At 41.6% G+C, this 16,261-nt stretch overlaps 1 protein-coding gene across 3 annotated transcripts in view; it reads right to left on the bottom strand.

The window, feature by feature from the left end:
• Positions 1–1,064: 1,064 nt before the first annotated feature.
• LOC148047831 (uncharacterized) overlaps positions 1,065–16,261 on the bottom strand; it is a 37,691-nt gene continuing 22,494 nt past the window's right edge. Inside the window, exons 1-2 of one of the 3 annotated variants that reach the window (XM_087708512.1) lie at positions 6,166–6,321; positions 1,065–4,084 (exon numbers count right to left, since the gene is read on the bottom strand). In XM_087708512.1, coding sequence (XP_087564638.1) covers positions 2,006–4,078 — 2,073 coding nt within the window. In that variant the 5' untranslated portion in view covers positions 4,079–4,084; positions 6,166–6,321 and the 3' untranslated portion in view covers positions 1,065–2,005. Of the gene's footprint in view, positions 4,085–5,868; positions 6,052–6,165; positions 6,322–16,261 lie in introns of those variants that run through there. The other 2 variants (XM_087708513.1, XM_087708514.1) reach the window with 2 other exon arrangements.

Raw genomic sequence — 16,261 nt, 5'->3', positions numbered from 1 at the left:
ATGGTGGAAATGTATTCCGCCCCTAATATTCACACTGTCGCTGTCCCAAAGGTGCTTTTTCAAAGGGCAACTGGACTTTCTTTTTCTTCGAAGACGTTTCGCTTCTCATCCAACGAAATGTCTTCAAAGAAAAACAGAGAAAGTCCAGTTGTCCCTTGCAAAAGCACCTTTGGGAAAACCATGACCTGGATGACTCTGAGAATCTATTTTAAGGAACCTGAAGCTGCTGTTCTAATGAAGTCAGACAAGTGGCAAGAAAGTTTGCACTCTTTTTTCCTTCTGGAAGGCGGGGGGTCTTATTAAATAGATTCCTTGGGTTGAGCAAGTACCGCTTAGGAAGGACAAAGGCAAAATGGACCGCTAAATTGGCCACGCCCACCCAGTCACATGACCACATAGCCATGCCCCCCCCAGCTGGTCTGGGCCCCCAAAAGTCTGAGGGATAATGAATTGGCTCCCTGTTTAAAAAGTGTGAGGACTCCTATCATAGACATTTAGAAACTCTGCTATGTTCTCATCTCTAATGTTATGGTATGTTATGTCAAGAAGATATTAAACCCAGGCCAATTTTAGACAATAGACATTTATTGACTATTTCTAGCATAGAAGCAAGTAATGTAGGATGCTGTTTAGTATAATGTTTAGCATAACTTCAGATGATTAACATATTTCTTATGTGTGGCAGAAAAACTCTTAATGAATCAAATAAAACAGACAAATATTAAAATGTAAAAGTAACAACTCAAAGGCAAAAAGATAAAAATCATATTAACTGATTTAAGATTACAACAATATATATAAAAACATAGTATATTAGCAGTTAATGATAGCATGATTAAACAAATAAAAGAAATTCTTATTTGCAACGTCTAGCCCAAAACTCAATACTTAATTACTCTGTTCATCCTGGATGATTGGTCAACCTCTTTCTCTTGATTTCCTGGAAACTTACCATTTATAAGTACTTAAAGAATATCTCTCTAAACTGGCACTCTTTTCTGTAAGGTACATTTTTACCATTTGGTTTTGATGAAAAGGGATCCCTTCTCAAAAAAAGTAGAATAAAAAAAACCCTGGTTCTTAAGTTTTGCTATCTTAAAAGTTTATTTGCAGAAAGTAAATTAGGAGTGGCTGTTAGAATCTAACCATTCACGGGCTGTACTGACATTAGTAACATGAAAAGATGTTAGATGGACTCAAGAAACCAGGAAGATATTTATCACTTATATTTCAGTGGGCAAAGTAATCCAAACAATCATCTCTGTAAGAGATGACAGATCAGGAAGTTGGACCTGGCAGGGGGTTGGACTAGAAGACCTCCAAGCTCCCTCTGTTATTCTGTTAATTGATAAACATCTCCAAAGAAATACAGGGCTAAAATTGCCAATCCCAGAAGAAAAATAGAGACATTTTATTCATCCTCCCATTCATGTGTGCACATGGATGTGTGTATGAGAGAGGGGGGGGAGGGAGAGATTGAGATTGATTCATACTTGATCAAAATGAGGGAAACCTGCAATGACAACAGAATTAATAGCGATGAATGAAATTGGACACCTTTTTAATATTGATTTCAAGCTACATACTGTAACCCTTTTCTGTATCATAGACACACAAATTATGGTAACAAGAGAAGCATACAAGACACACTTCAGCTTTTCCTCCACTAGAAATGGCCCAAAAAGAGAGGAATGGTAGGGTAAACAGGTATCGGTCCATAAAAAATGAGAGAAGATGAGAGAAGATGTAACTGATGCATAAAGAAGAAATGAAAACAGAAGCATTTAGTAGAACCTAACATGAGCCTCCACCTCAGAAATGATTGGCCAACATGATTTTTGAATGGTTCCTGAAGACAATATCTCTAGCTGTTTCTTGGTTTTCTAGTTTTACCAAACACAAGATGACCGAATGGCCCAATTTATGTTCTATTACTCTGAGGGAAATACAACAATAGAGAAGAGCCTAGGCAGCCTCCATTTCCCTCACGGGTTAAAAGACAATCCTACATAAATTGATCAGCTTCATCCTGGGTGATTTCCCTCATTCCTTTTTGCACATTATGTTCAATAGCTTTTCTCTCTGCTTCGGGCACTTCCGGCAAGACAGCCTTCAGCTCAGAGTTGATTTTTGCCACTCTGGCATGGATATTATTTTCGAATTCTTTCTTTTGCTTAATGACCAGGTCCTCTATGGCTTGTCGGGCACTGTCACAGCCGTCCGCTAGTTTGAGACGCTCCACTCGGAATTTGGGATCGGAAGGGTCCATGGAAATCAGCCTACTCAGGCTGCCCACTTGATCCATCAGGTACTTTGAAGACACCTCAGTATAGGTATCGGATATCATGTGCACCAGGTGAGCTATGTTAGAGGCGTTGAAGGCCTGCTTATAGATCATATCTACGACGAAGTCTCTGTGGGAGTAATTCGGAATTTTGGGAAGATCTTCAGCGGATTTCACAAATTCTGTTAGGCGTTTATTGAGACAGGAGTCCATGAGGTTGGAGATCATCTGGAAGAAACGCACCATTTTCTCCCACTGCTCCTTCACTCTTCCCATGGCATCCAGGCCTTTGATCAGCATCTGTTTGGCTTTTTCAAAATCAATCTCCTTTGTTTCACATTTCCTCATTTCACTGAGCACATCCAGCAAATCCTTATTCTGCTGCTTTAAGTTGTCGAAACTTTTCTGGTATTCTTCTTGGCTCATCTTCAGCATTTCTTTAGTTTGCTCTATTTTCAAAACACTGTTTTTCACTGCCGACGTCGACTCTTCTTGAACGTTTTTCTGGGATTTGGCCATATTTGGCGCCATGGGACCAAAAGGGGATATGCGGTGACAGGATTTGCTTCTGCTATCGAAAATAATGATATCATGTGAGAGAACATTCATTTTCTTTAACAGTTCCTTCTTGTTTATGTTCCCTGACTCTACTACTGCAATTAATATATTGGAAATTTCTATTATGTAATTACATATTTTCACTGCTAATTTTTTCATGCTGCACTTTCTTTCTTTTCTAATTTTTTCTAACAGATGCTGAGATTTCTTTTTGGTCCAAGTGGCTTTGATTTCATTGTGTTTTTTATTGTAGAGGAGATCCATGTCAATGTTACCTTCGTCATCCACCACAGTTTTAAGAGCGTCCACCAATGCCAACATTTGAGCTGACAGGGCACAGATATTGTTCATGGCTATAAAGTCATCCTCACTTCCACAGTCTTCCTCACTTCTGCAGTTGATTGGACTAGGCAACATATTTCCCTTAAAGCTGAGAAAGGATGTCAGAGTGGCAATCGGCACCGTCAAGGTTTCTCGTATAGTTGAAGTGAATTCCAGAATTACAGCATTCCAGCCGGTAGGGATGCTATCGATCGCTTTTCTATAATCGTCAAACGTTTCGGTCATTCTATTCTTTATTTCCTTGTAATATTCATCTGCTTTCACCTTGGCATCTTCAGCTGCTTCCTTTCTTAGTCTCAGGTCTTCTAAGGCACGTCTGGTTTCTGCCAGCCCTTGTTCGTACTGCGATTTGGAACTTGTACACACCTCCAAGAGTTCCTCAATCAGACAGATGACATCATTGAACTTATTGTCAACTGCCTTAGCTAAAGAAGAACATTCGTCTGCAATCGATTTCAGGCTGGACAGTTGTCCAGGGAGCAAGGCATCTATCAAGGTAAGGTCATCCTGGAATAAGGTCTTGATGACCATCTTGATTTGCTCAGGGACGCTCATAGAAAGGAGCCGGATGCCGTCCATATTCTTGTGGGCAGTGCTGAAGGCATGCCAACCACTGTTGCTCACCTGCATCAGGGAAGCCTGGAAGGAGTCTGGATACCTGATATATTTGTAGCCTCCCTGGGGTGGGGCAAGATTGATGGCAAAGTCTCCTTGTCCTGCAGCAATGCAAGCCAGCTCTCCTAAGATGGCGATGGAGATGGGCCCAGGCATCAGGTACTCCTCCCAGTTCGCATGGGGCTTCATCATCAGTTCTGTCTCTTTTCGGACTTCCTCTGCTTTGCTGATGTTCATTACGGCTTGTGCAGCAAGTGCACTTTTGGGCTGGAGAGCCATTTCGGCCTGGATAAAACAAAAAAAGAGGAAAAGTTGAATGGTCAAAATTGTAGTCTCTGGAATACCTGGGTTGGAAAAGATCCCAGGGAACTTATAATTTCTAGAAGACTTTGCCACATCCAGGATAACACAGTCATAACGTTTTTACTGACGCCAATTTCCTTTTCAAAAATTTGCAGGTGAAGCATAGGAAATTAGGAGCTGAGGCAGTTGAAACGGATACAATTTTATTGCATGCTAACACTCTGCACAAGAATCTGAATTACTAATGGTTAAGGCAAATTGGTGGTAGATGAAGGTGAATGGAATTGAAGGATGGCTGATCTCTTGTGGGCAGAAAGGGACTCAAGGCTGATGAAACGCTTCCTAAGGCTTCATTATCTCCTACAATGCAAAATTGGCGTGACTTGCTGCATTTTCATGAATTAGATTTAGAAATTCAGTTCTGGACCTTTGTTTCACCTGTTCCTAACTTGCTTCTCTCAGAAATGTTGGATTATAGCTCCCAAGTCAACCCAATGGCCACATTCATTAGAATTAAATTCAACACATCTGGAGAGAAAATATTAATCAAATATGAATTTAATAAACATTAATTAAATGTTGTTTGTTATGATACGTTGCTGTTTTACCAGTATTTGAATGAATACTATATTTTTATATTTCAATCCAATAACTGAAAACAGCTACCCATATTTTTCAGACTATAAGATGCACCAAGATTTTGAAGAGGCAAATTAAAAAAAGTTTTTGCACTCTGCAGACCTCCCCAAAATGGCCCTTCCCCCCCCCCCCGCAAAAAAGGCCCTGTTTTTTTGTCAAAAAAGGGCATGAATAGCCTTTAGGAGGCTTACAGAGTGTTCCTGGGGGCTGAGGAGGGAGGGCCAAAAACAAGCAAAAATCGCATGGCCATTTTTGCAAAGGGGGCGGGTTTCGGGAGGCCAAAAATGCTGTATTCAGTGTATATGACGCACCCAGAGTTTCATCCTCTTTTCTGAGGGAAAAAGGTGCATCTTATACTCGTATATGACTAAAAAAACTAAACAGTAAAGCTAAAAGAAAAAAAACAGAAATTATAAAGAAAAAATGCAGACCAATATACAAGTAATATTTTCTATTTGCCTAGCACGCCAAAACCATGAAATCATAGTTATTCAGAGTCAACATTTGAACAGCGGTGTTCAAAGTTACCAACAGTGTTACTAATAACTGCAATGATTCACTTGCAGAACCATGGGAAGAAAGATCACAAAATGGGACAAAACTCAACAATCATCTCATTCAGCAATGAAAATTTTGGGTTCAATTGTGATTAAGCTGAGAATTACCTGTGTATCCCAATATTTTCCCAGATAAATTCAAGCTTTCCAGTATATTAATTGGAAACAACTTCACTTCTTTCAAGGTAAGTTCCTCCCTCCCCCAAGAGAAACTTGGCTTATTATACATTTATTAAACAAATAGCTAAGTATATGAATGCATAAAGGAGAGAAGCAAAAGAGCTATCTTGTTTCTTCCAAAACTCTCTTCCATTCCTTTCTGATGTTGATTCAAGAGATTATTCTGACACCCAGGAATCTGTTAAGAGTTGAAGTATAACTAGATTTCATCCACAGGTGGGATTTAAGGCACCCTTGGAGCCTCCTTGTTAGACGGTGAAGAGAAACAAGGTTAAATTATGGTACATTCTCACCACAATCTGCTTCCAAACTGAACACGCGTCCTTGCTCTGAGCGCTGCTTTTTCAGCTGGTTTTGAACTACTGCTGAAAATATGAATATTGACATCACCTTGTGGAGCTCAGTAGCATATAATTTGAAGCTGAATCCTGGCTTCCTGGGTCTCCCCCCATTTCACGCGAGGACGCCCCCTCCTCCGCTTCACACTCTGCCTCCATCCCCTCACGGCTTTCCCTGAGAGCACCGTCCATAACCAGAAAAGCAGCCCGTCTCTGGCTTTGCCCCGCGATGCTCTGCATTTCCCACTCCATGAGGGGGGAGTTTTATGTTCCCTTAACGGACCCAACCCTCTGGACTCTCGTCTGTTTGTAAAAGAAGCCGTGAGAACCAGCATAAAAAAAAACTCACGTGGGCAACCTTTGCTTTTGAAGTTCACACTGGACAGGAGTCAAAACTGACTATTCGCTCTGCGAGTGTCTGCGATGTGAAAGTCCAAGCAGCCGCGAATCCTTTTTATGCAGCCTTCTTACTTTCAGTTTCTGATTTGCAGCGATTCCTGCAAATCAAGCGTTTTCGGAGATCAGCCCCAGATAAGTTAAAAGGCAGCTTTTCTACCCAGAACTCTTAATCAAACCCCGGATGCTTCAAGGCAGCCCCTGAGCCCGTTTGTGGAAACTTTCCATCCTCTCTCAAAACAGGCCGTTGCAAATCAAAACATAAATATGTCTTGGGACCTCCAAATAGGGAGTCGTTTCAAGATTTATTTTCTTTTTTCTTTACTTCTCTCTTTCTTTCGAATCAAAACAGTTTCTGGTTTTATAAATACATCTCTGGACCTCCAAATGGAGAGTTTCTTTCTTTCTTTATTTTTTATTTTCAAACGTACAAAATGCACAAAAACAAAACTTAGACATCAACTACATTTACACAAGACATTGGAACTTCCTGTTCCTTCTTATAGCAGTTTCAAATCGGTACAATTCTCTTTATGTTATTTCCCCTTCTAATATATTTCGTTTGAGTTTCACCATTTATAACCCTTGTTGAAAGAAATGTCCTTCTGGGTTCGGCTCCAAGTGGGGGAAAAGACACTGGAGATATGGAGGCTGTTTGGAAAGATAGTTTAATGGTGGACAGGACCACATGGCTTGAGTCCTGAACAGAAAAGGTGATCACATGCTTCAATGTTGGTGGAGAAAAGAAGGAAGGACTGAGATGCTGAGTCCCTGGTTTTATGCCCTCTCTGGCCTTTGATCTTGAGCGTGTACTTTGATTGGTTGTCAGACTCCCATGGGCCCATGCAGGGGCAACTCTCTAGGCTGCGTTTTGAATCCAGGTTTGGTTGAGTTCTCAGATGCCATGTGGGGAGTTGGGTAAAGTGCCAATATTATTATGCCTTAATCCCATCCCCATGGAGCTGAAGAACTCTTTATTATGTAAAGGGACTAGCTTGGCCTTTTAATGGCCCATTGACAAAAAAAAGGTAGGGGGGGAGGCAGGAAGCTGCAGGAAGTTTCTCTTTAAAATGTTTCTCCCTTTCATATCCAGGGAAATATATTCTGCCTTTTCAACATTTCCTAGGATATTTCATTTCTCTGGGAGAGGGCTGGGTGATAACTTTCCACACCCTCTTATTTTACTTATCTATCTGATATATTGGGTAATTTACCTCTAATAAGTTTAAACTGTCTTGAGTGCATATCAGAGGTGGGTTCCTACCAGTTCGCACCTATTCGGTAGAACCGGTTCGTCAAATCTACCGAACCAGTTAGAAGAGGTTCCACCAGTGGACCCGGAAAGCAGGCCACACCTACAGAAGAGGTTCCAAAAAATTTTGAAACCCACCACTGGTCCTTGGATATGATTATTCTACACTATCATGGTCATATTTATAAAACTCAGTGCCTCTGTGAAAGGTAAGGATGACTACTGCGTTTGTGGTGCAATCAGAACATTGCGTGTGTTGAACTTGTTTTAACGCAAACCAAAGATGCCTTTTAAAAAACAAGTTTACATCATATTCTTATGCATGCCAGTGCTGTGTGTGAGGTAATTTAAGGTGGTTCTGACAAGTGTCCTCGGCCTCTTCATATCCGGTCACATGGGCGGCAAGCCACTCCCACAAAGGAGGCCACACCCACAGAGTAGGTTCGAACAATTTTTGAAACCCACCTCTGGTGCATATATACATGGTAATCCTCCTTAACTTCTATTTTTGGGCTTTATTGGCTTCTTTCATTGACCCTTGTATCTTTCCTCCAACCACCATTTTTCCCATATCATAATATTCTGTCCCTCCCTCCCTCCCTCCCTCCCTTCCTTTCCCCCTCTCCTCTGAATCTTTCACATACATTTCTGGCAAGGACCAGGTCAGTTTCCTGCACTTTTTTCAGCTCCAGTTTAGCTAAGTGATTGACAATCCCCACCCCATCAAATTGGAAAGAGGAAATAGGAAGAATGCTATTAGATTCAGTCCTTTATTTTTTAAATAATGACGTGGGTGGGGGGGGAATGGTGCATGCTGCATAAATTTGCAGGTGATACACAATAGGATGGGTAAAGTTCTAAAGAAGATTCCAGTTTCAAAACCAACTTGAAAGGTAGGAGAAAAGGCACTACATAGAAGTGCTTTAATGTTTTGTGTTTTAATGGTTTTTAAATATGTTTATTGTTTTAAAATATTAAAAGCTTTTAATTGTAATATACATACATGTGAATTGTGAGCCATCCAGGGATGTTTGCTGAGATGGGTGGCTAAAGGAGGGGGGTGGGAAGGGAGGGAGAAGAAAAAGGAAAGAAAGAAAGAAAGAAAGAAAAAGAAAGAAAGAAAGAAAGAAAGAGGAAGGAAGGAAGGAAGGAAGGAAGGAATCTCTTAGAGAGAAATGCAACATTCTTCACTAAGGAAATGCATATAAATAATGGTGGTCCTTGATTTACTGTACAATCACAATTGAGTCCAAAATTTATGTTGCTAAATGAGAAAGTTAAGTAATTTTTCCTCTTTTTACTACCTTTCTTACAACAGTTGTTAAGTGAATCACTGCAGTTGTTGAATTAGTAACCTGGTTGTTAAATGAGTTTGACTTCCCCATTGACTTTACTTGCCAGAAAGTTGCCGAAGGGGATTATACAATGCCCTTTGGACATCATAAATTTGAGTCCATTGCCAAGCATGCAAATTTTGATCACGCAACCCTGGGCATACCATAACAGTTGTAAGTGTGAAAAACAGTCTTAAGTCACCTTTTTTCACTGTTGCTGTAACTTCAAGTGGTCACTAAATGAACTGTTGTAAATCGAGGACTACCTGTAATAAGGATCAACTGGATTGAGAGTTGCATTCATAAAAAATAGGATTGAGTAGTAGGGTTAACAGAGGGATAGAATCAAGATCACGTGAACTATTCATACCATTTTATAATGCCTTGGTAAGTGTTCCACTATCTCAGTGGTGTCAAGCTATTCTCCAGAGCAACTGAGGGCAGAACAAGAAGAAATGGGTGGAAACTAATCAAGGAGAGAATAGTATACACCGGGTAAAAATATTTTATATCAATATTCTCTTAAATACGTTCTGACAACTCTGAATGCCTGCATTTCTTGGAAACAGTGTCACTTCAATTCTGCCGAAAAGAGAAGGAAAGAGAAAGCTTTATTTTTATGTCATAACTGGCTGCTCCCACAGCTAGGAATATCCTTTATTTACATAACGGAATTTTTTTTAAACGGTTAGTGTCATCGATGCCAAGGCCAGTGAGTGTTTGTGTGTGTGTGTGTGTGTGTGTTTGTGTGTGTGCATATAGATATTGCTTAAGCTTTGTTTGCAGTTCCCTTCAGTGGCCTTCCTCGATCAACTGCACATTACTTATTCTTTTAACCAAAGTTTTTATTTATGTATTAATACTCCAAGATAAGAAATACCAAAGAAAATAGTAGGAAAGAAAGGGGAGGGAAAGGGGAAGGGAAAAGTGTGGGAAAAAGGAGGGAATGAAAAAAAAGGCATTGACTTTTGACTTCCTTTGGTTAGAATAAAATAACATCAAATCTCAACTGTTTACTTTTACATAATGCAGGTAGTCCTCAACTTACAACCACAATTGAGCCCAAAATTTATGTTGTTAAGTGAGAAATTTATTAAGTGAGTTGCATTCACTTGTGGACCCAGAGGGGAAATCAGAATCAGAATAGAGCTGGAAGGGACCTTGGGGATCTTCTAGTTCAGCCCCCTGCTCAAGCAGAGACCCTATACCATCTCAGACAAGTGGCTGTTCAGTCTCTTCTTAGAAACTTCCAGTGATGAAGCACCCACAACTTCTGGAGGCAAAGCTGTTCCACTGGTTAATTGTCCTCACTGCCAGGAAGTTGCTGCTCAATTCCAAGTTGTTTCTCTCCTTGATTAGTTTCCATCCATTGTTTCTTGTCCTGCCCTTTGATGCTGTAGGAAGTTATCACCCAGCCATCTCCCAGAAAAATGAAATAGAAATTTGGAGTTCAAGTGTGATCGTAAGTCGAGGACTACCAGTATTTATATACAGTACGTACTCCTACTGCAGATCATGTGATCCAAATTTGGGAGCTCCACAACCGGCATGTATTTGTGACAGTTGCAGTATCCCAGGATTATGAGGTCCCGATTTGTGACCTTCCCAGATGGCTTTCAAAAAGATTTGCTTAACAACGGCAGCGATTCATTTAACAACTGTGGCAAAAAAGGGTCATAAAATGAAGCACAGCTCACTTAGCAACTGCCTTGCGTAGCAATGGAAATTTTGGGGTTCATTGGGGTCTTAAGTAAAGCACTATCTACCTCAACTTTTGTCAACTCCATTAGCCCCAAGTTCTGCTTGGAGACAAAAAAAATTGCAACTATTCAAATGAGAAGAAAGCGCTTTCTTTTAGCAGCCTCAGAATTGAAATCACACCGTTTCTTGGAAGTGGGCGTTGCTAGAAACCTCAGAGAATGAAAAGTTCGATGGGCTGCACTTGGCATGAAACCTTCATTGTCTGGCTGAGAAAATTTCTGGGCTTCCTCTGTATGCCAACTGGAGCATAAGAGAGGAAGGCGTCTAGTTGCTTAGGAAGTGGCTAATAAAATAAAAGAAGAAGATAAGAAGAATAGAACATGTATTAAGGTAGAGAGAAGAATAAAATTATCATTGTTAGCATGAATAGGATGAAAATAACTATAACCAATGTAATTATTGTATATATATATATATTAGAAGATATACTAGAACAGGGATGGCTAACCTTTTTCTAAAGGTGTGCCCAAATTGTGTGCGCGTGCACGCCCCCCCTGCGCATATATGCCCCCCCAATGCATGCACGCCTCCCACCAGCATTGGGGGGGAGTTTTTGCCCTCCTCAGGCTCCGGAGGCTTTCCTGAAGCCTGGGGAGAGTGAAAATGGCTGGGGGAAGACGTTTTTGCCCTCCCCAAGCTTCAGGAGGATGAAAAGCAGTCCCAATGTGCTCACCAGAAGTTCCATAGGTTGTGCCATAGATTTGCCATCACAGTACTAGAAGGTATGTTAAGAACTGGGTATGTCTAGTTTAATAGAAAGAAGGACTAGGGCAGTGTTTTTCAACCTTGGCAATTTGAAGATGTCCAGACTTCAACTCCCAGAATTCCCCAGCCAGCATTCGCTGCTGGGGAATTCTGGGAGTTGAAGTCCAGATATCTTCAAGTTGCCAAGGTTGAGAAACACTGGACTAGGGGAGACATGATAGCAGTGTTCCAATATCTCAGGAGCTGCCACAAAGAAGAGGGAGGCAAACTATTCTCCAAGGCACCTGAGGGTAGAACAAGAAGCAATGAGTGGAAACTAATCAAGGAGAGAAGCAACTTAGAACTGAGGAGAAATTTCCTGACAGTTAGAACAATTAATCAGTAGAACAGCTTGCCTCCAGAGGTTGTGAATGCTCCAACAATGGAAGTCTTTAAGAAGATGTTGGATAGCCATCTGTCTGAAATGGTATAGAGTTTCCTGCCTAGGCAGGGGGTTGGACTAGAAGACCTCCAAGGTCCCTTCCAACTCTGCTATTGTATTGTATTGTATTGTAAGAAGGAAATGAAGAGATTTACAAGATTTAATTGTATAATGCAATATAATTTATGGAAGGATGTTGCACAGATATTCGTGCCCAGGCGACACACGGCTTAAGGAAAGATGGAATGTATGTATTTTAAAATTGAAAAATAAAAAACTTTTACCAAAAAAAAAGAGGAAGTGTCTAATTTCTATATTTTCCCTGAACATTTCCCCACCAGATTCCAATCTTCCTCTTGCTTGAAAAGGATCAAGAAATCAATCAAATGTGTTGTTATGATCAAAATCCAGTTAAGGCTACAAGAAGTTAAACAAGGCAGATAAAATGAAAAGAAGGAGTAATAAATGAAAGCCGACTGAGTGTCTTTGGGCCAATCACTTGCTCTCAAGTGTCTTTGGGCCAATCACTTGCTCTCAAGTGAACCTACACCACCACAGGGTTGTTGTGGGGAAAATAGGAGGCCAGGAGTATTACATACTATATATGACATCTGTCAGGCATGGAAGCAAGACAGGGGTTGGTTCCGGCTTCTTCTACTGTTGGTTCACTCAGGGACACGTATGCACATTAGGTTAAAAAAATGTTTCTGTGCATATGCAGAAGCAAAAACCAAGATGGCGATGCCTACTGGTTCGGGGGTGTGGCCGGCCGAGTTACTACTTTCTCAGCCGAACCGGTCTGAACCTACCTCTGAAGCAAGCCATCTTTTGCATTGGGCCTTCAGGCCTGCCACATTCAATGCTGTGGGAAAATGGGAGGGGGGATTATATGGAGTATGGGAGATATATAGTCATAATAACATTCCTTTCTCAGAGAGTCAAGGACATCTTGCCCTGCACCTGGAGTGGCGTGACTGGGAGGCATCTCCAGTTGGGATGTGATGCCCCAATGTGGGTGCTGGGCAGGGACTTGAGCTTTCATTTGGGTGGGGAAAATCTGACAACCTTGGCCTGCTGTTATAAGTTGATTTACCATAGTTCATTTAGTGATTGTTTGTGACAGCAGCACTGGAAAAAGTAACTTATGACCAGTTTTCGCACATATGACTGTTGCAGAAATCCCTATGGTCATGTGATCAGAATTCGGATGCTTGGCGACTGACTTATTTATTTATTTATTTATTTATTTATTTATTAGACTTATATATCGCTTCATAGGGCTTTCAGCCCTCTCTAAGCGGTTTACAATTTTTTTTAGCAAATTGAGTCAGCAACTTGCCCCCACAGTCCGGGTCCTCATTTCACCCACCTCGGAAGGATGGAAGGCTGAGTCGACCTTGAGCCGGTGAGATTTGAACCGCTGAACTGCAGATCGCAGTCAGCTAAAGGGGCCTGCACCCTAACCACTGCGCCACCTCGTCATATATATGACGGTTGCAGTGTCCCGGGGTCAAGTGATCCCCTTTTGTGGCCTTCTAACGAGCAAAATCAATGGGGAAGCCAGATTCACTCAACAACTGTGTTACTAACTTAACAACTGCAGTGATTCCCTTAAGAACTCTGGGCAAGAAAGATCATTAAATGAGGCAAAATTCACTTATTTGTCTTGCTTAGCAACGGAACTTTGGGGCTCAATTGTGGTCGTAAATCGAGGACTACCTGTATATTGCCTCATCTAAGTTTGCTAAAATAAATATATTGTGTCTCCTTTCCATTTTTCTACTACTGTATTCTGACACTGTATGTCACTGATTCATTGCTCTCATTGTCAAGAAAATTTTTCTTAGTTCTAGGGCAGTTATGGCTAACTGTTTTCTAAAGGTGTGCCTCACCCACCTGATCCATTGGGCCTGCTTTTCGCCCTCTTTAGGCTCCGGAGGCTTTCCTGGGAAGGGCGAAAATGGTCTCCACCAGCCCTCCGGAAGGCCGAAAATCAGCTGGCCGGTGCATGCATGCACACTGGAACTGAAGGCTGCCGTGCTGGCAAATATGGCTCCGTGTGCCACAGGTTCACCATCACGGTTCTAGAGTTTCCTTTTTCATGCCCTGGACATATTCCTTAAAAGTCCACAAGTGAACCGATGCAATACTCAACACATGAAGAAGAAATGTATGAGTGCCATAAGAGGCCAATTGATAGAAATGGCCAATAAAGACCAAAAGTCTTTTTTTGTTCTCCAAAAGGGAGAATGAAAGAATAACAACATACAAAATAACTGAGTTGGAAGGGACCTTGGAGGTCTTCTAGTCCAACCCTCTGCCCAAGGAGGAGACCCTATATCAGTGATAGGTAATGTTTTCCCAGACCGAAAGCATATGTACGGGCGCACAAAAGCATGCGTGCACACCTGAACCCCCCAAATGCTTTTTCAGCTCTGACGGAACAGGTTTCTTGGATGAAAGAAGCGAAACGTCTTCAAAGAAAAATCAGAAAGTCCAGTTGCCTCTTGAAAAAGCACCTTCGGGACAAACACAACCTGGATGACTGAGAATCTTCATAGACAATAAAGAATAAATGCTTTTTCTCTCTGTGTGTGTGTCTCTTTGTGTGTGTGTCAGGCGTGCCTCCATCAATAACCAAGGAAAAAAACTCCCAACTCCGTTGTTCATGGAATTAAAATCCTTTTACTGGCTATGAAAAGATAGCAACGAAAGTAAAGCAAGATCTGAACCAGAAAGGCCGAACAAGTACATATCTACAACTCCCTTAGGTGTCATGTGGATTGCATCTCCAAAAGGCATCATCATGTTGGTATGCAGGACGATTGGCCTTGACCTGGTCTAAATACCAGCCACCAGCATGCCCAGAAGATGGTGAGAAGAATACTCCCTTTTCCATATCACCTCCTGTCCCATTTATTCCCATCCCAAATACCATGCCCACACCCTTCCCATTTCTATGGCAGCCGATAGAAAGTAAGCGAAGCAGAGACTGACAGTGTGTTTGTATATGAGAGCCAGTCTGCTGTAATGATTAAGGCACCAGGCCAGAAACTGGAAGGCGATGAAGTCTGCCTTATGCACAAAGCCAGTTTGGTAACCTTGGGCCTCTTCACACTTACAGTTTAAAATAATCACAATTCCATAAGTGGAGAAAAAAAATTCTCTTCAGTGGCAGAACTGAAGACACAAGCTAGGAAAAGCGGGCATTCGGATTTGCCACACCCGAAAAACTGAACTGAAAATCTTCAAGGGCAAAGGTTGTGGGTCAGATACTATGCTAATTATTATTTCATTTAGCAGACTTTCAAGATTTGTATGGTGTACCTGTGGGTTGTACAGGTGTAAGAGGGGAGGAATTTCATTTCGGCTTAACCTCTGAGGTTTTTCTAAGCTTTCCCACCTTAGTTGGCAGTTGGTAGCTGCATTAAAGAGATCCAACGTATTGTGGGCAACAGGCTTCATCTCTACCAGGCACCACTACATGCCTTAACATCAGGTTATCTTTTTTTGCTGGGAGGATGAAAGAATAACAACATGCAAAATAACTGAGTTGGAAGAGACCTTGGACTTGATACTGGTGATGGCTAACTTTTTCCAGGCCAAAAGTGCATGTGCGCGCCCAAACCCCCAAAATGCCTTTTTAGCTCTGACGGAACAGGTTTCCTGGATGAAAGAAGCGAAACATCTTCCAAAAAAAAAACCAACAACCAGAAAGCCCAGTTGCCTCTTGAAAAAGCACCTTTGGGACAACTTGGATGACTGAGAATCTCCTTATACAGGTAGTTCTTGGTAACCAAAGTTCCAACGGCACTGAAAAAAGTGACTCATGACCATTATTCACACTTATGACCACTGCAGCACCTCCATGGTCACGTGACTCACATTTAATAACTGACTCACATTTATGACGGTTGCAATGTCCCAGGGTCAGGTGAACACCTTTTTTGACCATCTGACAAGCAAAGTCAATGGGAAGACCAGATTCACTTAACAACCGTGTTACCAATTTAACAATTGCAGTGATTCACTTAGCAACAGAAAATGCTGGGCTCCGTTGTGGTCATAAGTGGAGGACTACGCGTAACGGATGGAAATTCAGCAGCAGTTGCTTACTCTGGCTTTCTTTGTAGCAGGGGAAATAAGCAATTTAAGGTCAGTATATAGAGGATTTCCCAGACAGCCTATACCCTTTTTTTCTTCTGAGCACAAACAGATTAGAACAGGAAGTTTTGCAACATTTCAATTTCCTCTGAGAGGCCCCTTTTTAAAACTTTGAAATGACTATCTGCAGTCAGAACTAGGGCTTTAGGCCAATGATTTTGAGACGGCAAGGACTATGTACTGTACAGGGGCTTACTTTGAAATTGGTCTCTTCACACACACACATACACACACACACACACACACACACACACACCAGGGGTGGGTTTCGGCTGCTGCTACCGCTGGTTCCCTTAGGGAAGCATGCGCAGTAATAAAACAAAATGCTTCTGCGCATATGCAGAAGCAAAAAGCAAGATGTTGGACGGACACACGCACACAAATAACCACAAATGATGGTGACCCAGTTGTG

Source organism: Thamnophis sirtalis, unplaced genomic scaffold (genome assembly GCF_051295495.1).
Source record: "Thamnophis sirtalis isolate CommonGarterSnake01/CBP01778 unplaced genomic scaffold, rThaSir2_p1.2 scaffold_3, whole genome shotgun sequence".
In the NCBI taxonomy this organism is placed as follows: domain Eukaryota; kingdom Metazoa; phylum Chordata; class Lepidosauria; order Squamata; family Natricidae; genus Thamnophis; species Thamnophis sirtalis.
The sequence above is the reverse complement of the archived record's forward strand: the minus strand, read 5'-3'. Positions and strand labels throughout refer to the sequence as shown.